The sequence below is a fragment of the Agelaius tricolor genome, unplaced genomic scaffold (genome assembly GCF_023055355.1).
Source record: "Agelaius tricolor isolate 1412-34295 unplaced genomic scaffold, bAgeTri1.0.p SCAF_1, whole genome shotgun sequence".
Lineage (NCBI taxonomy): Eukaryota > Metazoa > Chordata > Aves > Passeriformes > Icteridae > Agelaius > Agelaius tricolor.
This window is the reverse complement of record NW_027269261.1, coordinates 5,863,932-5,887,200: the sequence shown is the minus strand read 5'-3', so window position 1 is coordinate 5,887,200 and position 23,269 is coordinate 5,863,932. Positions and strand designations below refer to the sequence as shown.

General features: G+C 52.3%; 3 protein-coding genes across 4 annotated transcripts; all 3 read right to left on the bottom strand.

Moving 5' to 3' along the window:
* Positions 1-94: 94 nt before the first annotated feature.
* On the bottom strand, positions 95-2,406 carry GNMT (glycine N-methyltransferase). Its single transcript, XM_071419383.1, has 6 exons — positions 2,114-2,406; positions 1,849-1,976; positions 1,416-1,529; positions 764-906; positions 499-620; positions 95-401 (listed from the first exon to the last, which is right to left on the bottom strand). The coding sequence occupies exons 1-6, from the start codon at positions 2,317-2,319 to the stop codon at positions 230-232; spliced, it is 885 nt and encodes a 294-aa protein (XP_071275484.1). The 5' UTR covers positions 2,320-2,406; the 3' UTR covers positions 95-229.
* Positions 2,407-2,722: 316 nt separating this feature from the next.
* Positions 2,723-8,058, bottom strand: CNPY3 (canopy FGF signaling regulator 3). 2 transcript variants are annotated; one of them, XM_071419219.1, is made up of 7 exons: positions 8,007-8,058; positions 7,551-7,862; positions 4,408-4,531; positions 4,181-4,277; positions 3,649-3,771; positions 3,344-3,461; positions 2,723-3,212 (listed from the first exon to the last, which is right to left on the bottom strand). In XM_071419219.1, exons 1-7 carry the CDS (start codon positions 8,056-8,058, stop codon positions 3,007-3,009), a joined length of 1,032 nt encoding a protein of 343 aa, XP_071275320.1. In that variant the 3' UTR covers positions 2,723-3,006. The 2 variants fall into 2 exon arrangements, with proteins under 2 accessions (XP_071275320.1, XP_071275391.1); XM_071419290.1 differs by lacking the exons at positions 7,551-7,862; positions 8,007-8,058 and adding an exon at positions 6,224-6,375.
* A 460-nt stretch (positions 8,059-8,518) lies between these two features.
* Positions 8,519-23,044, bottom strand: POLR1B (RNA polymerase I subunit B). Its single transcript, XM_071418992.1, has 15 exons — positions 22,836-23,044; positions 22,591-22,758; positions 20,318-20,464; positions 19,339-19,471; positions 18,184-18,320; positions 17,499-17,722; positions 16,617-16,788; positions 15,607-15,778; positions 14,526-14,807; positions 13,802-13,935; positions 13,198-13,368; positions 12,459-12,615; positions 11,525-11,721; positions 10,882-11,135; positions 8,519-10,069 (listed from the first exon to the last, which is right to left on the bottom strand). The coding sequence occupies exons 1-15, from the start codon at positions 22,977-22,979 to the stop codon at positions 9,190-9,192; spliced, it is 3,372 nt and encodes a 1,123-aa protein (XP_071275093.1). The 5' UTR covers positions 22,980-23,044; the 3' UTR covers positions 8,519-9,189.
* Positions 23,045-23,269: the final 225 nt, after the last annotated feature.

Below are 23,269 nucleotides of genomic sequence, written 5' to 3'. Positions count from 1 at the left end.
AGGCTGAGCACCTCCTTCCACAGAGTCCTGAGGAGGCAGTGGCTGTCCCCCTTGCCCCATACCCTGCCCATACAGGGACACACGGACCATGATCCAAGGTAGCTCTCACAACTGTTCTTAATTAAGGGGAGGGGTCTCCCAGGTGGCTCTCAGCCATGTCCCCACCCCCTGCTTGGACCCACAGCTGCTTGGAGCTCTCAGGCACCACAGTCCCATCTCCGTAGCCCCCTCAGCCTGTCTTCTTCACGACGTGGATGAAGTAGCAGGGCACGTGGGCTTGGCCCGGCGTGTAGGGCTGGAAGTCACCCAGGACACTGTGCTGGCACTTTCCCTGGAAGGCTCCCTTCAGCAGGGCTGTGAAGGCCTCCAGCCGGTGCGGGTAGTACGAGAGGCGAAACTTGCTGCAAGGAGGCAGTGCTGGTGAGGCAGGGGACAGCAGGGGACAGTGCCAGCCACCCCCCCAGGCCGGGAGCCACCACCTCTGCCAGCTCTTCTCACCTCAGCTCCGGGTCTGCCCCTGCCTCAGTGGGGGGGACCTGCACTGTGTAGTCCAGGGTCACCATGTGTGCCTTGTTGTTCACCAGCAGCACCGAGGTGGTGATGTCCTTGGTCAAGTCGCTCTGGGAGACCACAGGAGGACGTCTGTGTCCTGTGGGGACTCGGTGGCCCCCAGCCTGGGGAAAGTCCTGCTGCCTGGCCCCCTTGAGGCCATGGGGCTGGGGCAAAGGGGATTGGGATGGGGCAGGGCCTGCCAGCCACTGACCTTGTAGTAGATGTTCTTGCCGGGCGGCGCGCAGCCCGTGGCCAGGATGTGATCGTAGTTGCGGTGGTCGATGACCAGGACACCCCCGGGCCTCACCATGCTGGCAATGTTCCTCAGGGCCAGCTTGTGGTCACTCTGGTCCCCTGGAGAGGAAACTGTGGCGTCTCCAAGCACTGGCTGTACCCTGTGGCACAGCCCGTGTGCCCTCATCTTACCCGTACACACGTACACATGCACACACAAATACCTGCCCCTACCATCTTCCCCCAGATCTCAGCTTGGAGAACCCACAGCCCCACCCGTGGCATGAGCTCAGGCATGTTCTCAGCCTCACTGGAGCAGAGTGTGCCACGTGGGAAACCCACCACCCGCCTTTGTGGCACAAATCTGGGTGTGCCTCCAGCCTTGTCACAGCAGTGACATTGATGCACAAACCTCCGCCATGACCATGGAACCCAGTGGGCCCACTCATGTCACAGACTGGGGCAGTGGGGCCTCAGCTCCACCCTCCCTGGAGATGCACCATGAAACAGCAGCTCCACTGTGTGTAATCCCATCCCAACAATGCCATAACTTAGGACACGTTCTCAGCTTGCTGGAAGACACCATGCATGCACAGGTGCTCCCCCTCTTCTTCCCTGCCCCAACTCACCTTTGAAATCAGGCAGGTGTGCAAAGGAGTTCCCCAGGCAGATGACTGCATCAAACCCATCCCCTGGCTTCTCCAGGTCCTTCTCCAGTGTGAGCCAGTTGGCCTCCTCGATGACTGTAGCACAGGGAAATGGATGAGGCTAGGGACACCCAACAGCCTCCCCTGCCTGCAAGACCCCATCTCAGCATCACCCAGACCTCCCCAGGCCCGTGTGGCTGCTTGCTCTGGCCTCTGGCCAGCGGCCAGCCAAGCAAGGACCATGGTTTGTTTTTGCCGAGCAGCTGGCACTGTCAGGTCCCCGCAGCAAGGCCACCCGGCCGGCGGCAGTCCCAGACGAGTGGCCCGAGCACTGCAAGGGGCCATGGGCCCTGAAGGAGCGCTAGGGGGGAGTGTCAGTGTCCGCAGCCCCTCCCGGCCCCCACAGCCCCCGCACCCCATCGGTCGAAGGGCTCCTCCTTGCGCCGCTCCCAGCGCTCCTTCAGCGCGTACTTGAGCATCTTGTCGCTGGCATCGACGCTGGTCACCTGGAAGCCCTCCTCGAGCAGCATGATGGAGTCCACCCTGGGGACACGGCTGTCAGTGGGGCCGGGGCAGCACGGGGGCCCGGGGAGGGGGGCTCTGGGGATGGCCGCGGGCAGCGAGGCCCCGGGAAGCAGGGGGAAGGGACACCTGGGAGCTGGGCGGGAGCGGGGCCTCACCCGGTGCCGCAGGCCACGTCCAGGACGGAGCGGCAACGGTGCTGGCGGAGCAGCGCCAGGAGCCAGCTGCGGTACTCGGCCGTGCGGCCCCGCGTGTCCCCGATGTACAGCTGCCACACGCGGGCCGCCCGCCCGTCCGCGTACTGGTCCGGCAGCCCTTCCGCCGCCACTCCCAGCGAGCGCGTCCGGTACACGCTGTCCACCATCCCGCCGCCGCCGCCGCCACGGACCCAGAGCCGGACACCGACACGGCCGCGGCCCCTCAGCCTGGCTGCGCCGCGCCCCCCTGGCCGCGCCCCGCCCCCGCGCGCCCGCCAATCCCCGCCGCGTCCGCCCCCGCGCGCCCGCCAATCACCGCTCGCGCCGCGCCCCTCCCGCCCCCGGCCAGGCCACGCCCCCTGGCCGCGCCCCCACCAATGAGCACCGCCCGGCAGCCTCGCGCCGCGCCCCCTTACGGCCCCGACCTTTGCCTCGGCCGGGTCAGGGACCGGCCCGGCCCGGCCAGCGGGGCCCGCCCGCCCCTCACCGGCCTCCCCGGGCCGCAGCAGCAGCGCCGATCCCGCACCCAGTAGCAGCAGCAGAAGCAGGGCCGGCAGCGGCGGCGGCGACTCTGGGGAAAACGTCTTTATTTACAGTCCCGGCGGCGTGCGAAGAGCCGGCGGCGGGGCAGCAGCGCTCGCGGCCTCCCGGAGCTGGAGCCCCCGGCAGGGATGCGGCAGGGCTGGGTCCGCGGCGGCTCCGTGACACCGAATCACGGGATAGCACCCAGGCTGGCCAGGCAGGGCCAGGCGCTCCGGTCTCCCCCGGGTCACATGTCCCTTTTCCTTTGGTACCCATAGGCACAGCGGGGTGAAACCCCGGAGCGGGCGGCCCCGGGGGCAGGGGCTGCGTGCCTACAGCTCATCGGCTGGGCTGTGGGTGAGCGGAGCCTGCTCCTGGACCCCCTCCAGGGCCTCCCCTGTGTCCGGAAGGCTGGCAGCTCCCTCGCGCTCATCCTTCTGGCCCTTTTTCTTCTTCTTCCCGCTCTTTTTTTTGCTCTGCTTCTCCCCCACGCTTGCCAAATCACCCTTCTTGCCAGTCCACTTCTCTGCCAGGCAGCCTAGGGAAAAGAGAAGAGAGGGGCAGAGTGGGCTCTGCTGGAGAGGCAGGACTCTCCATGCTTTAGCAAGGCCCCCTGCCCTCCTGAGCATTCTGGCATTATTTTAGCCCCTGGCAGCAGCCAGGACTTACTTGTGTCCTTTCCTTTTAGCACGTGGTTGGCACAGAGAAACTGGGAGAGATCCTCCGTCTGGTGGTGCCTGTACCAATCTTCGATCACATCTTCATACTCCTCTACCAGCACATCGCACTAGGGCAGAGAGGAGAGCCCAGCTCCAGACACGTGCTGTGTGGCAGGACCAGGGCCAGGCTCCTGCCACAGGTCCTGCCAACATCCTGCTCCCAGCAGTGCACCCCTGGATGCTCTCCCCCCTCCTTCCACTCCAGCCTACAAGGTCACAGCAGCCACTGAGAGCCAATCCCATGGGGCAGGGTACCTGCTTTTTGAGGTCAGCCACCTCAGCGGAGGTCTCATTCCACAGCTCGTAGGGGATGTCCATCACCACCTTGACACCCTTGTGCACCAGATTGTGCAGGGTCTCGAATGTCTCTGACATACCCTGTGAGGGAGGGAGCAGCACTGCCTGGTGAGGTGGGGCTGCTCCTGCAGGGCTCCCACTCTCTCCTCCCACTGTCAGCCACACAACCCTGCCCAGCCATGCAGAACATGCAAACCAGATCTCTGGGGACATCAGCGTTACCAGGGGGAGTTCAGGTGGCAGGAAGCTCCCCTCTGCAAACCTGGTCCCAAACCCCAGAGGAAGACAGCCCCAAGTTCCCTCCATGCCTGCCCACCGCCACCAAAGACAGCACCCCACATCTGACTTGGGGGGCAGCGTGGCCTCGTCTGCCAGGCACTATCAGGGGGTCCAGTGGATGGGAAGAATGACCCTGGATTGTCACTCTGGCAGTGAAGGGATGGATGGGTGAGGCACATTTGGGAGCAGGAACTGGAGGAACGGCCCTCACCTTTGCGAATCTGTTACTGCCACTCCTCTCCTTGTGCAGGTTGTAATCCAACAGGCGCTTGCAGATGTTCTCTGTCACCTCAATTAACCGGATGTCCCTGCATGGAGAAAAAGGCTCAGGCTTGGTGTGGGCCCCCAGCAATAGCCAGGGCACAGGGTGAGCCTCCCAGAGCCCCAGCTCCAGAGGCAGTGACAGCAGCAGGAGCCTTCTGTCCCACTGCCACTTACGACTGTGTGTACTTGACAGCAGAGCCCTTCCCGTCCAGGAAGCCATACTTGGTGTCGATCACCTCCTTGGTCTTGCCAGTCTCCTCGAAGGCGGATTTCAGCTCCACTGCCACGTACTTGCACACTGTGGGAAGGAGAGAGCACAAGGGCTTTAGAAGGTGTCACTGTTGTGACAAGCAGCTGTCTGGGACAGCAGCAAGAACCAGCCCAGGAACCAGGCAGGCCAAAGCTGCTGTGAGCACAAAACACATTTTGGCCATCCAAAGAGATAATCAGTAATGGCTCAGCTGCTTCCACTGGAGAATGCTTGAAGCAGGAGCACTCAAACCAACGTTTCAGTGTAAACCAGCTGCTGTGGCACAGCTGGAAGTCACACAGGCTCAGCTTTCCCCCCCAAAAGCCTCCACCTCCCTGCCACAAGCTGCTCTCCTCCTTTTGGAAGAGCACGGGGTCTTTTAGCAATGCAAGTCCCAGTGTGGCTCAGAGCTCCTTCTTGTGATGGCAGCATGTCCCACCTGGTCCTGGTTCTGTGCTCTCAGTGCTCTGGGGACACTGGGGACTGAGCAGCTGGCAGGGCTCGCTGGGCTGGGTGACAGCACAAAGTGCTGACCGTGGCCTCCAGCAGAACAACCTGGGGCTCTGCCTGCAGCAGAGACCACATCATCAACAGATTTAGAACACAGTGCAGGGTTATTTTTATAAAGCTAAAAAAAAGGCTTTATTTCTTCTGTAAAAAGAGCCCAATAGAGCTATAGAAACAGACAGCAGGAGAAATATCTCAGGGGTTTACAAGTGGGAATGGAGAGGAATGGAAGCCAGGCGTGGTGCGGCTATTCCTCCTCCAAAAACAGGGTCTCAGGAGGCTGGAGAAAGCTTTGTCCAGTGCTGTGGGGTCCTGTTTGTCAGGAGCCACCTCTTCTTTGAGCTCCACTTTAGAAGTGCCAAGCTTCAGCAGGAATGGTCTGACAGCAATGAGCCAGTGTCTTCTCCCAGGCAATTATGTGAGTTGAGAGATGCCCCAGGCAGGAAGAGAGCGAGGTGGCTTCTTCAGAGCTCCCATGCAAGTGTTGAGAAGCCCTGTGTGCACCTCCTGCACAATCCTTTCTCTGCTGGCACAAGGGGCTGGAGGCAACTGTGGCCATTTCTCCGGTGGGATGATCCCTCCTTCCTGCAGACCCTTGGAGCTCAGATCTCAAGGATGTCCCCCTCCACACCACACCTGCTGCAGTGTCCCCACACATGCCAGGAGTGCTCAGTGCTGAGTCCAGTTATCCAGATGCTCCCTGCAGCTTTGGCTGTGCACTGACATAGGTTCGAAGCCTGGGCAGGAACAGGAGCAAAGTGTGGTCAGTGCTTGCTCTGAGGTTACGCTGGTGCCACAGCAGAACTCGGACATCAGCATCTCCAGAGCTGCTTCCTCGGCAGGGAAAGTTTTGTAAAGAACTCCCTATTTTTTTTAAATTTTCTCTTTGCTGTCCAGCTCCACATGTGCCTGCACAACAAAGACAGAGGAAACCGCACCAGACAGCAAATGCCCGTCATGACCTACCCTGGACTGCCTGCGAACCAAAGGGATACTTAGACAGGAAACATCACGGAGAGCAAACTGTAAGCAGCACGCACGACCAGTCCCAGCGACCAGTCCCAGCTACGAACCGGCAGGCGATCAAGCGGCTGCCGGGAACAGCGATGCCCGCGGGCAGGAGGCGGGCAGAGGAGCAGCCCGCGGGGGCGCAGCCCCGCACCAGCAACCCGCGGCCCGAGCAGGCAGCGGGCGGCTGCCGATCAGCCCGGCCCCCCCCGAGGCCCCGCTTACCCTCGCACTTGCTGGGCAGTCGCACCCAGTCCGAGTCGTCGCTCCCCGCCAGCGCCGCCGCCATCAGCAGCATCAGCAACGCTGCCCCCGCCGCCGCCGCCATGACTCCGCTTCCGGGGCGCGCTCCCGCCCCGCCACGCCCGGTTACCATGGCGACCCCGTCGCGCCCGCCAATGGCAGAGGCGCGGGTGACTCGCGTGACCAATCCCCGCCGGCCGCCGCCAGCCAATCCCGACGGCGCGCGGCCCCCGTGGCACCGCCCCCGGGCGGTCCCGCCGGGCGCCCACGTGGGAAGGGGCGCGCACGTGGCCGCGGGGGAACGTCGGGGTACCCCACACAACCCTCCGGGGCCTTCCCTGCCTCTGGAATTCTGGAAACTTTCCCCCCCGAGGTACCTTGGGGTCCCTTCCCATCCTCCAGGAAATTCCACGGCCCTGCCACCCACAGAAACGTGTCAGCTCCTCTCTCTCGTCTCCTCAAGCCAAGATTCCCATCCTGTACCTCCCCCAACCACCACTGGGTCTTCTCCCTCCTCCACTTGGGGGTCCCCTCTCTAGTCTCCAGAATATTCCCAGTGACTTCCACACCCCTACACCAAACCAGGGTGACTTACCCTTCATGCCCTCAGCTCTGGGCGAGGAGGATGGAGGTGAGGACAGCATCAGAGAGCAAGACCTTCAGCAGCACCACACGGACAGCCATAAGCAGTGCTGCCAAGGCAGGGGCCGGTGACACTGCAATGGAAGGTGCGGTGATGCCTGCCACAGACACCCCCCTGCACCCACGTCCTTCCCAGGCCTGCCATGGGGCCATGTTTGGGATCTTTACACATTCCAGAGACACCTGATGTCACCCTCATGCTGTTCCTGAGGGCAGGCTAGCTCTGATCCAGTTCCCCCATTCTTTCCACCAAGGTGAAGCTTCCCTCCCTCTTCCCCAGTCCCACAACACTGAGAAAACCCATCCCAACCACCACATATTCCCAGCCAAGCCACTGCCAAGGCTTTCTCCCTGGCAACTGACATTCCCACCAGGCAGGGGCCAGAGACTCACCAGCTGTGCTACAGAGCTCTGCTGCCTCCTCGTTGCCTGCGAGATGAAAGAGCAGCTGGGGAGGCAGTGGCAGCTCAGCACCAGGTGCATGGCAGGGCTAGCCACAAACCCCTTCCTGTGATCGGGACAGCAGTGTTTGCCCCTAGGGCCTCACACCTGCTCCCTGCTGGCCCCAGAGGCCCTGCCGACCTCCCTCCTCGGGGGTCAGCATTGCACCCGCTGAGCTGGGCAGCAGCGGCCAAGGCAGGCAGAGGGGGTGGCAGCAGGGCCATACCCGTGATGCGGATGGGGCGGGAGCTGTGGGACGGGGAGGTCCTGTTGGCCCCCACATGGCAGGCGAGTTCCCTCTCGCGCGGGGGGTCACTGGAAAGGAGGGAGACGGAGCAGACGGATCCACCATCCTCCTGGGAGGCGCCATAGGCAAAGGACTGCAGGATGCTACCGTTCCCCCCGGAGATCCAGACGGCATGGCCAGAGCTGGGGGCCAGGTCGCTCACCACGCACACCACCAGCTGCCGGCGCTGCCCGGCCAGCACCATGCTCAGTGGCCGGGTCAGCGTAGGCAGTGGCACAGCCGCCCTGCCAACTGAGGGAGACAAGGTTTAGGGGCACTGCTTCCCTCACACATCCCACCCAGCGCGGCTGCCTGCTCGGCACAGCTCAGCCTTTACATGCAGGCTGGGTGGCACCCGGCCTTTCCGCCTCCTGGGTTTGTCCCGGGGGTACTCACGGGGCAGGAGCGGGAGCAGAGCGGCAGCCAGCAGCACCCGGAGCAGCTCCATGGCAGCTGCAGCGCTTGGGGCCACCAAGGGCTCAGCCCCCGCCCGCAGCTCCAGCTGCGCCGCCCACCGGGAGCAGCGGGGCCGGGGCTGCGGCGCCCCCTCGCCGGTGGTACAGCCCCGCTCCGCCCCGGAGCCGCTGCTCCGCTTCCCGGTCGCGCCACGGAGCGAGTCCCGGCCCCGGGGGTGCTGCACATCGGGACGTCGCCCCCCGGGACACCCCCGCCGCCTCCCGCCCGCCGAGCCCCGGGAGCACCCCCGGCCCAGCAGGGCGCTGCCGGCAGGTGAAGAGGAAACTACACAAGAACTCTGGGCTGCACCCAGCAGGGTACGGCTGCGCCCGGGACACACGCTCGGCCCCGCGGTGACCAGGGCAGGTGACACCTGGGACAGGGTGGGGTGGGTGGCAGCTGCTGTGGACTTAAGGAGGACGAGCTCCTACAAGCACATGCACATGCACGAGCCAGGCTGGGAATGCCTCTGCTTTATTCTTCTTCAGGCAAATGCACCAAAACAAACCCCAAAGCCCAGCACTGCTCGGCTTGGTGACACCAAACACTTCCAGGACACACCTGGCAGGGCAACCTTGGTTACTTACAGTCAAGGCTGTGGCTTCACACAGCAAAACCTTGTGCCACCTTCTTTATGACTCAAGGCACATGTATTGAAATAAAAAAAACCAAAACATGTACAATGTTCAACTTGTACACAACCCCATCATTAAGGCATACATTTTTCAAAGTTTTTTCTTGAAAAAACAACAAAATTTTTTTTTTTTGTGATTTCCAGCATTCACCTCATGCTGTTTTATGACCTCTTCATACCTACAGTTTCAGCCCGAATTCAAAGAACCTCATCACTCTCAACCCAGGAGCTTGGGTGGAGAAATATTGCCTGATTTTCATACACATCTCAATAGCTGGTGATCCTTTAGGAAGTCCAAACAAACCAACAGAGCCATCTTTCCTTGCCCTACCTACAGCTTGGCAAGCACCCTGTCGCAATACAAACATCAAATTAATCTTGAATTCTTTGGAAGAACCTGAGAACTGACTTAATACCTGAAACTCAGGGACAAGGACAAGACTTGACACGTGCCTCCTCCCTCCAACCATCACCATGCCAAGGACCAAGCTACTCCACATTGAGCTTTGTTTTTATGTTCATGGCTGCCAGCTCAGCCACGAAGTAGCGGAAGACATGGGGCACAGGGACAACCTCGATGGCATCCACCTCGCTGCAGACGGAGCAGGAGTACCTCCTGCTGCTGGTCACGGAGGACTGGGACAGTTTCTCCAGCACAGGGGACGTCATGCTGCCGCAGCTCGTGCACACGTAGGCCACGGAGCCGTCGGAGCAGTTGAAGAGGCGGTCCTGCAGCAGGAAGGACGTGCCGTGGGCCAGCAGAGCATCCCGCTCCATCTCGCCGAAGCGGATCCCACCTTCCACGTTCCTGCCCTTGACGGGCTGGTTGGTGACAGCGTCTCGGGGCCCCGTGGTCCTCACCTGGAACTTGTCGGAGACCATGTGGCGCAGGCGCTGGTAGTACACCACCCCCACGAAGATGTCTGCCTCCAGCTCCACCCCGCTGATGCCGCTGTACATCTTCTCCGTGCCAAAGAAGTTGTAACCCGCGCTGGCCAAAGTCTCACCGAAGTATTTCAGAGCGGATTTCTTCTCGGTGAAGGTGAAGGGAGTGGCATCGTAGGACACCCCGTGCAGGGCTGCTGACTTCCCTGCCATGCTCTCAATTAACATCCCGATGGTCATGCGGGAGGGAAAGCCGTGAGGGTTGAAGAGGATGTCTGGAACCATGCCGTTCTCTGTGAAGGGCATGTCCTCGACGGGCCACAGCTGGCTCAGGATGCCTTTCTGTCCGTGGCGGCTGGCAAATTTGTCCCCAATAGTGGGATTTCGGGGAACCCTCACAGTGATGCAAGCCTTCTTGAACTTCCCGGTGCCACGGTCGTTGCTGCACAACCTAACGTTGTCCACAATGCCCACTTCCTTACTCCTGTGTAGGTGGAGGAACAATCATAGCAAAGGTGTCAGGTTTGATAATAATTTTTAGTTTCAAAAGGAAAATGAAGCAGAAAACTTAAACCACTTATAAAATGCCTTTGGACGGCTGAGAAACACCACCATTTTTCAAAGAATTACTCAGCAGCGAGGGAACTCAGACTGTGTAAGAATTAGGGCAAGGAAGCAATACAAAGGCATCTTCCAAGTGTCATTCAGGTACCACTTTCAGGTGATTGGGTAATGTGCCACCCATGATTTAAAATAAGGATCATTTCAACCTGGTTCATCTGGATCACACTTTGTATCAGATAAACTGTATCCCACTGCCATTTCCACTGTGTTAAGGCAGCAGCCCCTCTCCCTACCACCAATAAATTCACACCATACTGATGGGATCCCAAAATAAAGAACCCAATTCAGTTCTTCAGTTGAGAGGGAAGTTCAGAGCAGAAAGGGAAGGCAACATGTGAGCTTTGACAAGCATCTTGTTCAGGGCTGTGCTCCTATAGATGAGCCCTCAGCCTGATATTCCATGTGCCAGGGGTCTGCTGCAGGCTTAACTGTTATCATGTCCACATACAACCAGCACAGGCAAATCACCACAAAAACATCCTCCTGGGAAAAGCCATCTCTGCAGCACACACTGGCTTAGAGAAAAGATATGACACATGCCTGGGAGTCACCTACAGCTCTCTGTCATGCTATGGACACTATCATGTGAGGAGAAAAGGGAACATCTGCAGGGAAAGGGCCAACTGCCCTCCCCACGGGGTGAGCAGAGCCAGGGTGACAAGCTGTACTTACGGATAGTACACAGTGAAGGTCTCCCCTGTGTTGAGGTTCATGAAACTGTAGAAAGGGTCCCCAGGCTGCAGGATAGACCCTACAAAAGGCAGTCCATCAGCATCCAGCTTCTCCCCGATGTTTGGATCGCCAGGCCTGATGCCAAATACTAAATTATCTCCTGCCCTGCTGGCTTTAAGGGAAAGGTCAATGCTCTCTGCCTTGATAACACTTCCATAGGCAAATCCTCTCTGCCAGGAAGATTTATTTACGATCTAAAAAGGAGAAACAAAAGGCTGTTAAAGACTTGCTGATAACTTCAAAGAAGAAAAGATTTACAAAGGTAAGCATCAGACCAAAATGGGAACACTGCCTTTTTAAAGTCTCCCAGTAAGTCACCACTCCAAAAAGCTCAAGCCTCACATAACCCCAGTATTTTTCAAAGCTGGAAGGCCACGGCCTTGGACAAACAAAGCTCTGCTCTACTCCCAGCATTGCCTGCTGTGACAGCACAACCACTGTGCTGCTGAATCTGCCCAAAAGGTGTGAGCACCAGCACAGACAGAAAGTAGAGTCCTCTCAGCTGAGTATCACCCCTACTCCCAGTGCTCCACATCAAATTCATTCACAGGACAGCAGGATTTTTTTCCTTCTGGTGGCTTACCATTGCATCTTCCATGTCATAGCCACTGTAGGAGATGACAGCCACAATGGAATTGGTGCCAACGGGATAGCTGTCCATCCCATAATAGTCATACATGCTGGGCCTCACCAGAGGGCTCTGGGGGGTGTGCAGGTGGTACAGCTTGTTATCTGAGCGATCCTTGTAGTTGTAAACAGGAAACCCCATGGTCTGCTTTCCTGCAGGGAAGGAGGGAAACTTGGATTTATTCCTCCGTGTATCTTGTTAAGAAAAAAGCTGGAAATACTTACAAATTAAGAGGGATTATCAATCTTAACTCCCTTGGAATTTAATAATTTTCCTAAACCCAGCTCTAATTTTTCTATGAACCACAATACTAAATGCCTCTCCCAGCATTTCATAAGGACTACATCTAATTTTGTTTTCTTTTCTGCAATTTCAAAATCCCCACTATGTTTGGTGTGGTGTTTCCGGTTTTGCTTACTTGGAGATTTTTTTTGTGTGTTTACTTGTTTTGTCATTTTTGGGGGGGATGTATGTGTGTCTTCCCCCCAGTGTTTCCCAGACTAAGGCCCATGTTATGTATTTCCAGGCCAAAAAGCATTTGCTTCTGCAGCATAAATATCCTGGCAAGGGAATGGAGTTTTGAACAGTCATATTGCTACTTACAGAAAAATATGAGAAAGAAGTAGGTGTTTTAAGGACATCTTTCTGAAAATACTGTCAGAAATTCAATATACTAGAGGTATAAAACCTATATGTACATTTTTAATACATATATTTTATATACATATATTTTATATATATTTTTTGTATAATATATATATAATATATACTATATATTTAATCCTATATATATATATAGAATATATATATATTCAATATACTAGAGGTGTTAATGAGGTGTTAATCCCTCTGCCCAGGGTCTTGCAGCACTGGGTACTTCAGCACTTACCCATCTGGCACTGGTACATGTTCCGTGGACTTTGGTTGTGGTCGGAGAAGGGAATGAGATTGGCCACCACGCTCAAAATGCTGTGAGGGAAGAGTTCCTGGTGAGTGGTCACTCCAGGCACCACCTCTGACTCCAGTGTGGCCACGTTCATGAAGATCTGCAAACATCAAATTGGATAATGCTTGTACACTTCCTTCTTTTAAAGGGAAGGAAACAAAACAAAGCTGTCTCCGATGGCTTTCTGTCCATTTCAGTTTTAGCTGTGGTTGTTGCCTGCACTGTAGTGTATTAGCAAGAGAAATCAGACAGCTGGTAAACCACCTATCACAGATTAGCTGCATGGAAGGAATCCTGAAATACAGAACTGCAGTAATGCGTCCTCCTTTCTATCTCCCACTTTAATAGTTCCAAGCTCCCCAGCAATCCACTGCTTGGCTACCCAGGAGCTATCTGGCAAACATGATGTAACACAAGATGACATGGTACACACAGCACAGCAATCCTTCACTTCAAATCTTCACAAAGTTAATACCAAGTGCAGGTCTGAAGATCTCAAAAAGATCTCTACAATCCAGCTATGACATTTACCAGAAATCAATTTGCAGGAGTGAAAAACCCCCTTCTGTCACCTATTCCAGCTCTTCAACACAAGCCTCATCCTCAGCTCCTTTCATAAATATTTACCAAACCCATTTTTGATGCCAGATACCTCTGTCTCATGGGAATATGCAAACCCCACCTGTTCCAGAGTCCCAATCCATTCATTCCTTCCATAGGACAGGTTTCTGACAGGCCGCACCATCCGGCAAGGGCTGGTGAAAATGAAGAGCCCAGGATACAGGCTGGGTTTTCCTGTCATTGGGATAAGGACCACTTCTGCCCGTGCAGGAAATCTCTTCTCTTGTGTTATCTGTTGGTGCAAAGAAATAACAATCTAGAAACACAAACCAAGTTTAACTAAACTGCATCCACCTGGTCACACGATAATGTCAACCACTGGTGTAGCCACTAATTAAAAAGCTATGGAGAAGAGTTCTTAGAAATACTTTTAGAAAACCCTCCACCAAAAAAAAAAAAAAGACAGAATATGTCTTATCTTGCCTTTTCCAAGAAAATGTTCTTTCAAAAACTGTAACTTCATAAACCAACAGATGAAACATATGGATTAATAAAAAAGGTAACAGAACAGCACACTGCAATACTAATATACAGCCAAAGATAAATTACTGGGTTAGATTAAAAAAAAAAAAAAAGGAAGCCTAAGAAGTTCCAAACATTCCTATTTTTGACCACTGCACGTTGAAGATGTTTATCTAAGAAACATCCCAAACAAGACAACAAACCTTGAAACGGCGGAGAGTTTGTGCAATCTCGGGAGCCAGCTCCCGCTCCACCCAGCCCACCATGGAGCCATCCAGCACGACCCTGTAGCACTCAGAGTAAGGCTGGCTTGGAGTTGCATCAATGGGGGTGACACCTGTGGCAACAGGGGGTTGATGGACAGAACAGCCAAAAAAAAAAAGCAAACAAGACACAGGAGTTATTTCTGCATTTCTCAGTTCACACCTAGAAATTTTCTGAGACATCAAAAAATTCTCAGCAAAGCCATAGGCAGGTTCAATGGAAAATGAAAAACATTTACAACTTAGAATGTCATTCCCCTCCCCATTTTTCTGACTGAAATAAAGGTTCTCATTACTATTCTCTCATTCTCATTATTCTCTGATTACCTTCATTATTGAAGGTAATCACAGGTGAATTGCAGTTCAATTCAAGTCATTACAAAGTTACTGCTTAGTCCAGTTTCTCAGAGCTGTGAGAAATTCCTTGTGCAATTCTTTGTGCTTCAGTGAACATCCTCACACTACAGCACACAGCTGAGAGACACTGACCTTGAATTTTACAGGCTGATGTGCCTGTACAAGCAATGTGTTATTTACCACTAAGCAGAAGCCCAGTAAGTCAAACTTGATTTTACTTCTCAACTGAGCAGTGTGCTGTGATGCTGGGAAGAACCCTTCCCAGGCACGGGGCACTTCGCTAAACCATCAGGCCACTGAAACATACCCAGGGAACATAACAAAGGTGGGATGTCTGTCACGGGCACCATCTCTGTGACAATTTCACACAGAGCTGTCATGTGGTTCATCAGCCCACAGGGCTCTCCATCTGGGGTGTCCACGGGGCACAGGAAGCCCCAGGATTCGGGCAGCAGCTTGCGCACAGTCGTGGTTCTCATCTGGGAGAACGCTGCCCCTCTGTGGATGCAGCGGAAGTGGGAGAGGTAGCGGATGAAGTTCAGCTTGTCCCCCACCACACAGAGACCACTGGCCTGCAACATGCCCAGCCCTAGGGAACAAAGGGGAGATTTATGGCAGGAGCTCATCCAACTTTAAGAAACACAGGATGTTGTTACAAGGTGGTTTCTTATTTTTCACTGACAACCCCTAAAGATGCTCACACTGGATCCCAACAAGGCAGGTGCATGTGCACGGGCAACTCAGTGCCCTGTAAGAGATCTAGAGACTTTAAATTCCAAGCTGCTTCTTAAAACCTAGGTCCTTTCACAAACATGTGATAGTAATTGCCAGTGAAGTGAATAGGAATTTGCGCTATTATGTTTTACCAAAATTCTACAGGTTTTTAATCTGTTTCCTAGTGGGCACTCCATTACAACACTGGCATACTGGGCACTTCAGGGAAGCATCAGATAAATCTGAATCTACATCAGCAAACCAGTTTCTCTCCATTTAACCTCACGTGACTAATGGGGAAGTTGGGATTTAAAAAATGCCCCTTCTCTGCATTGCACCTTCTAAGAAGAAATAATATTTGGGAAAGCAAATTGATTTATGGTCACCATTTTGGACAATGCTAAATTCTATTTCAACTATTCATCTGGGTAAAGGCTTTGCTTTCATAATTAACCTGTTCTATACCATGCATAATGCCTATGCTTGTGCATAAATCTTGCCTTTTTTCCTCAACTATCCCTTTCTTTAAACCCCTTTTAGCAATCCAGTTACAGTGTACAATGTCTGCCTACAAGCAGTTGTTTCCAGTTAAGAGCTCAATTTTACGTTGTCCCTCATTTTGTTTTACAGGAAAAAAGGAAAAATAAAAGGTCACCTTAAGCCTGCAGATTTACCTGTTTTAGACCTCAGGTTACCAGTTGCAAGGAGATACTCAAATGGCTTGGTGAAGTCTGGTGCCAGGCTGAATGCCTTCACCAGGCTGTCTGTATTTAGGTTGATATCTGTCTTTTCTGCTCTTTTCTCCAAAACAAACCTTACAGATTGCAGCCAGGTTTCAAGCCTCTCCTATGGTTTAAAAGGGAGAGATTAAAATTAAAACAGGACAGGAAAGGCTTGAATTAGAACATCAGTTGCACATATCACAGAAACTCCTCTGAAATTAGCAAGATGGACAACTTTTAAGGAACTGACAGTTTTCCAGACTTATTTCCAACACTGACTTCATTCTATCAAGATGCTGATGATATATGTCAACACAGAACTAAAAGGAAAACACCCACCCAACAGCTTGGCAATCACTTTCACCCAGACTGGTGATGAGTCTGGCAAATGAAGTACAATAAGAGAATTTCATAAAGAAGAAACTGTACCTACCATCTGACCACAAGGATAACTCTGTATACAGTGTACACTGTGCCTACTGTCTGCTTTAGACTATTTAGGATCTTAGGATTCAAAAAAAAAAAGGGGCTGTTAACTCACTCCCCTGCTAATCTGACAGCAAGGGCTAGGCAGGAAAACAACTTTTTCTGGTTCCTGGTAGCTGTTTTTCATAGCACTAAAATGCTTCCCCAAGTTCACTTTCAAACCACTCAAGTAGGAGAGAATTTTTTGCAGGCTTTCAACAAAACAACACTAAAGAAAATTCTGGCTAAAGGGGAAAAGAAAGATTATAGAAATATGTAATAACACAGGGAGGTATCTTATTTGGGGATGAGAACTACTATTCCACAGTGAACTTCATGGGACAGTTAAGCTTCTCTACTCCCAGCATCCTAAAATGAGGTATCCCTATAAATTGAATTGGAGTAGATTAGTAGTAACTTACCCGTCTAAGTCAGAAGCATGTTACCAACTTTCTGATGTGTAAAGAGATGTAAAGATGTGGGAGCCATGACCTTACCTTTAAGAACATAAGGAAAAGCTGTCCTGGGGTAAGCACCTCGTGATTCATGAGACTGTCTGGATTATCTTCCATGCATTCCCCTTTGGCAAAAGCATAGAGCTTCTGGGTCATCATACAGAGCAGGTAGAACTTTTCAGTTCTATTGGTCAGGTGAATGCAGATACAATTGCTGAAGGAAGAGAAAGAAGAAGGACAACTACCATGATCTCTTCATGCTAGCTTCATGTTCTTCAAGTCTATCTTAAGTATTTTTTTTTAATAAAAGCCTAACAAGGCAAGTAGATGTAAACTACAAAATATTTCTGTTAGCTCTATCAGTGTCCTGTCACAGAAACTCCAAATCTCCACTGCTATCAAGCCATGTATGGAAAACTGTGGGCTGAGCAACAGTCTAGCACAAACAAAAAAGGAAAACCACATCTAATTCCTGAAGCTGGAGGAAGAGCAAACACCTACTTTAACTTATGAATTTTTTAGTTGAATGCCTGCCACACTGACAGTCTCAAAGCAAATTCTTCCACTGCTTTCTAACTTCTTACATGAAATAAGATTTTAAAGCATTTCTTTTTTGCCATTTTAAAAGATAAAAAATTATTTGGTTGACAGAGATTGTGTGAATCCCATAATAAACTGCAGTACTTCTGTTCACCAAATGGATCCTCAAGCAGTCACAGAGCTAGCTTTAACCTTCTCTTCCTCAACCTTTGTGTCTTTCATCAATGATATCACAAAAATGCCATCTAAATAAAAACTGCCACCCTCTTGTGAAACTGTTTTGGGAATACTTGTGTCAATCCATTAAAATAAATATCATCATAATACTCTCACACATGCCTATAAATTCAACACAATGACACTGGATCACAGCCACATACAGACCTCAGAATGAAATCTGCAGCCTGTTCATTGCTATACCACTCAGGCAGGTTGAGTTTCACTCTGAAGCTCTTTCCCAGGTAGTCCAGGACGTTTTGCTGTGTCAAACAGCCGGCATCCACCACTGCTCTCAACATCTCAGTGACACAGTTTGCAAAAAAGGTGTCATCTTCCCTTCCTTTCACCAACTCTTCAAAAATCTGGTAGTCTGGGAAATTAACCAATGCCTGAGAGACAGAAGTTTATCAGATCAGAAAAATAAGGTCATAAGATCTGTCTACAAAATACAGCTAAAGAACTAAGGCTGTATACTAACCCATGATTTAGGTTTTCAGTGCTCTAGAAATGCCCTTCCACAATGAAAACTGCAAAATGCTGTGGGGTTGAGATGCTTAGAGAGTAATGCAGGGGATATTCATACACTGATAATGATCTCCATCCAGACTATTCATTAGAAAAACCCCACAAAACCATGAGTGTGTGACTCTCTCCTCATCTCTTGTCCCTACAGACACTTCCTCTGCTGCAGACTGAGTGTTTGATTAGTGTTGCACAGTTTGGATGACCTTTCTCCAATCACTGAAAACACTCCAAGTGGAATTAGCTTCTTCTCGTTACTTAAAATAAAAATGCTTTGCAAAACTTCTGCATTTATTCAATACAAAAATGACAAGCATTCATTGCTTACCTTCAGAGCAAATCCCAAGGGGAGGAAAAACAACTCTTTGCGAAAAATGAAATTCAACATGACACAGCCATTTTCCAAGTAGTGAAGGTTCATATTTATTGCAGTATGCTCATCCTTGACACAGTGCATCACCACCCCTGCAAAAATCACAACATCAGCATGAGCTGCACAAAACCAAGCGGCTGCATCGCTGTGTCATGTCCAAGGAGGTGTGAGACAATTCATGAGAGAAACTTTGGTACTTGATGGCTGAGAACATGGGGCAGATCACACTTCACTGTCAGTAGCCACTTCAAATAAACAAATCAGCTCTTAGCTAAAGAGGGCTGTGTCTCGGGACAGTCAGCACATGTGCCAAGAGGCTTGGAAGATGCACGAAGTTTTTAAGGAAAAAAAAAAACTTTTAAGGAAAACCCAGGCCTCAACTATCCTGTTTGTAACCTTTGGTTGTAGGACAGAGTAACAAACAATTACTGTTTCTAATGGCACTCTTGTATCTTTGTTTGGGTGGCAGTGCAGCAGCAGTGTTTCCTGGTTCAGCTCTATACGTTCATCTGCAGGACAAAGAAAAATAAAACAAAAAAGGACCATCTAATCTGGCACTGCCTTGAAATACACCAGCATGGAACTACAGTGTGTGCTCAAGCACCATGGTCCAGTCAAATCAGCAACTGGCAACACCTGAGTTTAAAATGCTATTTAACATTTGCTGGCTTAATTAAATTTTAAACTGGTTTTACTGAATATACATGACAAAGGGAAAGTGCAGCCATGAACGTAGTTTACTCTGCTTCACGGATATTAAATCTGCCACCATGAAGTATGGACAAAATCAGTGAAATTATTTCAGTGGATTACACTCACTTGTACTGAAGGTGATGTTTTAGGTGATCACCTTCCACACAACAAAAGGTGGCAAGTACTGCAAAACCTGGAATAAAATCTTGCTCCCCAGGGGTAGCTCAGACAGCTCCCACGAGGCAAGTCCCTGCTTCTTGCTTGTGGTGTGTTTACCCTTTATTCTTACGTGCAGCAAAAAATATTAACATTACACAAGAACTGTAACAAAACTACCAAAATTCAGCTACAGAGGGTCACTGCAGTTTGCCCTCAAGGAGTTGTTACTAGGATGCTGCAGGAAACTGCTGAGCTTACCATACTCTGTGAAACCAGGGCCTCTGTTTTTCCACTTGTGTCTTGTCATTGCGAGAGGGAAGTTTCGCCTGGGCATAATCAGCATCCTGATTACTTTTTCTAAGCCATTGATTATAAAGTAGCCTCCCATTTCCTGGAAGGAGAAGAGAAGTCGTTTTAACACACTCAGAAACTCAGAATCGGCATTGTGAGTAAAAGAAAAAAAGTGCCTGTATTATAAACAAAACCCAAACATTTAATGGGAAATAGCAAGACATGATTCAGCACTGCTTTTGGAAAGGCTGCACTCCTTAGACTTATGAAGTCTAAATGTAGCAGAGTGCAAGAAAAAGGATGCATGTTCCACAATTTAGAGGAAGAAAAAACCTTTGTGATCAATGGAACATATCTGAATAGCTGACATTAACTTTTTAAAGTAGTTAAAAAAGCCCTGAAGTTCTCACCCTGAGTTTATAAACCAGAAGGATTTTCAGAGCAAAAGATCTCTGTCTAGTCACATACAAGCTTACTTTTCTGATTTTCTTTTGTAGTTTTCTCTGTCTTTTTTTGTGAGTTGAAAATGCAGTGCTAAGTAAGTCTGTATTCAATTATAGACAGCTAATATGCTACTGGGGGGACAGGGAAAAAGCTGCAGAAGACAACTGGGAATGGAATTGTCTCTTTCAATGCCTGTTCTCCATATCTTTCTCTCCACAGAGTCCCCTTCACAGCACTCTCAGTTGCTGTGCAGCAGCTGAGAGGTTCTATATCAAATCTGTAGGTATTGACACCAAACAGATCCCTGTGCTCAAGAACAGCCACGGCTGCAAACTTCTCAAGCTGCTTCATGGAGGCCCCATAAGCAATCTGCTTTCAAGAGAAAATGGGAAGTCAAACTTGAAACAAAGTATCAATATTCAAGCCCTGCAAAGAGAAGGTGACCTGACAAATGGCTCAGGTAAAAATCACAGACCTTCCTGACCCTCAAAATCCCCGTTACCTCTTCCTCCTCATGGTGCTGCAGAAGGTCTTGCGGAGAAAAACCACAGAGGTTGCACAATTTGGACCTGACCATGATTGGAATATACCCTAAGGGCTGTTTGATAGTCCCTTGTGGCATGTCATTCACTGACCAGCTGATGTCAGCCTAAAACAACACAACACCAACAGTAAGCAAGTTAAGCTGCCCTTTTAATGTTTCCTGCTATACCAACTGTACCTTTCATACAACCACAAGCAGTTGGACAGACTTGTATCACTGTAAAATGGTAGCAATAATTAAAAAAAGCCAGTAGATACATGCATAAAGATTACACTCTGGGGAACAGTCAATGTGGGTTTACAGAAGAAAATCATACAAGTGTGGAGTCAGGTAAAGAAGCTGCTGGCTGAGTGAACAAGGTTGGTCTGGCTTCCTTTGCCTTCCAGACCCTTCAACAGAGCAGCATAAATAAAAAAAGGCAGCCACAGGACAGGAGAGGAAACTTCAGAAGATAACACTTAAAAGCAGAAGAAGACGGCAAGTGTCCACTGAAAAGACATCCACACTACAAGCCTGACAAAATCTTTCCTTTCTTCACTCAGCACGTTCATGAGTGATCTGAAAACCAAGAAAGCAAAGCATGCAGGAAAGAAAATTTATTAACAAGTTCTGGCAGTGTGTGTGAAGGAAAACTGTGGGAGCAAAGAATCCCAACTTCACATGCAGAATGATGGGCATTGGAAGAGCTGCTCTCCTGCAGGAGAGAAATGCTGGCACTGCAATACAGGAACATGGGTTTAACATCTGGCAGCAGCAAAAATGAGTAAACCGAGTCTTAGAAATTACTGGAAAAGGGAAAGGAAATGCTACTGTGCCCCTTTAAATCCACGGGGCAGCCTTACACGGGGACTGCTGCAGCCTGGTCTACACCTGAAGTGATTATAAAGGGTCTACAGCTGCTCAGCAGACTGGGGCTCACATCCCACCCTGGGCCAGTGGGAACTGAGGGGGGAACATGGAGCTAAAGCAGCACGGTGGAAACAGGGAGTGATTACTGACTGTTTTCTGCTGTGCATGGGCAGGGAAGGGGAGAGGTTAACCTGTCCCAGCACAAGGCAATGCCTTTTCACACATGGCACAGCAAACTGTTCTAACTGCTTCAAGCGTTCAAAAAATAATTAAACAGATAATGGGAAAAAAAAAGAGATGGGAACTAATTCAGGTAAGAAAAACAAAATCAGCCGTAGCTCAGGAAAATCTAAGATCCACTGGGAATACAGCTATGAACAATCTGCACTGCCCCACTTTTATTTTCAGATAAGGTACTGCACTTAGAGTGGCTTTCATCGTGGCGCGGTGTACAGCTTCAGAGAAATTATAATTAAAAAAAAAAACAACAAAAAAAGAAAACAAACAAAACCCCTGAAATTCTGAGCAAGCACTCCCTTGCACCAGGTGCCTCACATAAACAATCAGCTCAGACACAACTACATCATTGTAATAGAAAACAGCAATGTGCAATCCTTTCACACTGCAAAGGAAAATATTTGCTGGGGATGCTTCCTCTCTAGGCAAATTTCAAAGCACTTCACAAAAACCATGAACCTGTCAACAGGAGAGATTTATAGCTGTGGACTTGTGCATGGGAGCAACGCTACTTTTGAAACCTGGATTCCTGCAGAAACAAGATCTGGACTATGCTGCTCTCTGGGATGACACGGGTCTCCCTCCAAGCTCTTCCAAGCCGGCTGGCTGTTTGCAGGGAGAAACGGGAAAGAAGGACAGCGGGGCCGGGACCACAACAAGCTTGATGTGCGGAGAAAAACAGCGAGGCCACACATCATCGACACCCCAGAGCCCGCGGGGGGAGCGCTCCCTGAACCCCCCGGGACATCGGTGAGCCGGGAAGGGGCCTTTAAAAATACAGCACGGGGCCGGGACAGGGACAGGCGTGTGCGGGATCCGGCCGGGACAGGGACAGACGTGTGCGGGGCTGGGACAGAGACAGACGTGTGCGGGATCCGGCCGGGACAGGGACAGGCGTGTGCGGGGCCGGGACAGGGACAGGCGTGTGCGGGGCCGGGACAGGGACAGGCGTGTGCGGGGCCGGGACAGGGACAGGCGTGTGCGGGGCCGGGACAGGGACAGGCGTGTGCGGGATCCGGCCGGGACAGGGACAGGCGTGTGCGGGATCCGGCCGGGACAGGGACAGACGTGTGCGGGGCCGGGACAGGGACAGGCGTGTGCGGGGCCGGGACAGGGACAGGCGTGTGCGGGGCGCGGGCACTTACGGTGATCCTGCCGCGGTAGGTGCTGCGGAGCCCGCGGCACTCAGCCGGGAACACCCTCCTCTCCTGGCACACCGTCCCGGCCGGCACGGCGGGAGGGGCGATGGACACCCCGACCAGCGTCAGCGCCAGCCGGGTGTCCTTCAGCGCGAACTCCACCGAGGGCACATCCTGCAACGGCACCGGGTCAGCGCGGCGGGGCCGGGGGAGGCCCGGGCGCCGCGCCCCCCGCCCCGCGTCCCCCTCACCTGCACGGCGCGATAGACGCCCTCGCTGACGGCGTAGTTGAAGGACTCGATGTGGGCGCCGGTGAGGTCGCGCTGGGTGGTGCCGCGCCGCGGCGGCCGCAGCCGGTGCCGGTCCGGGCGCGGCCCCGTCCCGGCGCCCGCCATGCCGCGCGCTCCTCCTCACGGGAAGCAGCGCGCGCCGGGACCGCCGCGTGCGGAGCTCGCGCCGCCTCCCGCCGCGGTCGGCGCGTGCGCCTCGCACCCGGGCCCGCCCCTCCCGCGCGCGCCGCTTCCCGGCCGCTCCAGGGGCGCGTCCGTCCCTGCGGCCGCTCCGGGGACAGGGAGCGCGTCCGTCCCTGCGGCCCCTCCGGTCCCCAGAGCCCGCCCCGCAGCTCCGTCCCGCCGGGCTGCGCTCCTCCCGACGCGCGTTCCCAGCTCCCGGTCCCCCTGTACAT

Excerpts from the sequence above, each read along its gene's own strand:
- GNMT (XM_071419383.1), bottom strand. The coding sequence starts at position 2,319 with ATGGTGGACAGCGTGTACCGGACGCGCTCGCTGGGAGTGGCGGCGGAA. Across the intron at positions 1,530-1,848 it reads GGAGCCCTTCGACCGATGGG|TCATCGAGGAGGCCAACTGG; the intron begins GTGCGGGGGCTG and ends CCTGTGCTACAG. Across the intron at positions 402-498 it reads GGGGCAGACCCGGAGCTGAG|CAAGTTTCGCCTCTCGTACT; the intron begins GTGAGAAGAGCT and ends GCCTCCTTGCAG.
- POLR1B (XM_071418992.1), bottom strand. The coding sequence starts at position 22,979 with ATGGCGGGCGCCGGGACGGGGCCGCGCCCGGACCGGCACCGGCTGCGG. Across the intron at positions 13,369-13,801 it reads AAACTCTCCGCCGTTTCAAG|ATAACACAAGAGAAGAGATT; the intron begins GTTTGTTGTCTT and ends TTGCACCAACAG. Across the intron at positions 11,722-12,458 it reads CATGTACCAGTGCCAGATGG|GAAAGCAGACCATGGGGTTT; the intron begins GTAAGTGCTGAA and ends CCTTCCCTGCAG.
- CNPY3 (XM_071419219.1), bottom strand. The coding sequence starts at position 8,058 with ATGGAGCTGCTCCGGGTGCTGCTGGCTGCCGCTCTGCTCCCGCTCCTG. Across the intron at positions 4,278-4,407 it reads GCTGTCAAGTACACACAGTC|GGACATCCGGTTAATTGAGG; the intron begins GTAAGTGGCAGT and ends TTCTCCATGCAG. Across the intron at positions 3,462-3,648 it reads TGGCTGACCTCAAAAAGCAG|TGCGATGTGCTGGTAGAGGA; the intron begins GTACCCTGCCCC and ends TCTCTGCCCTAG.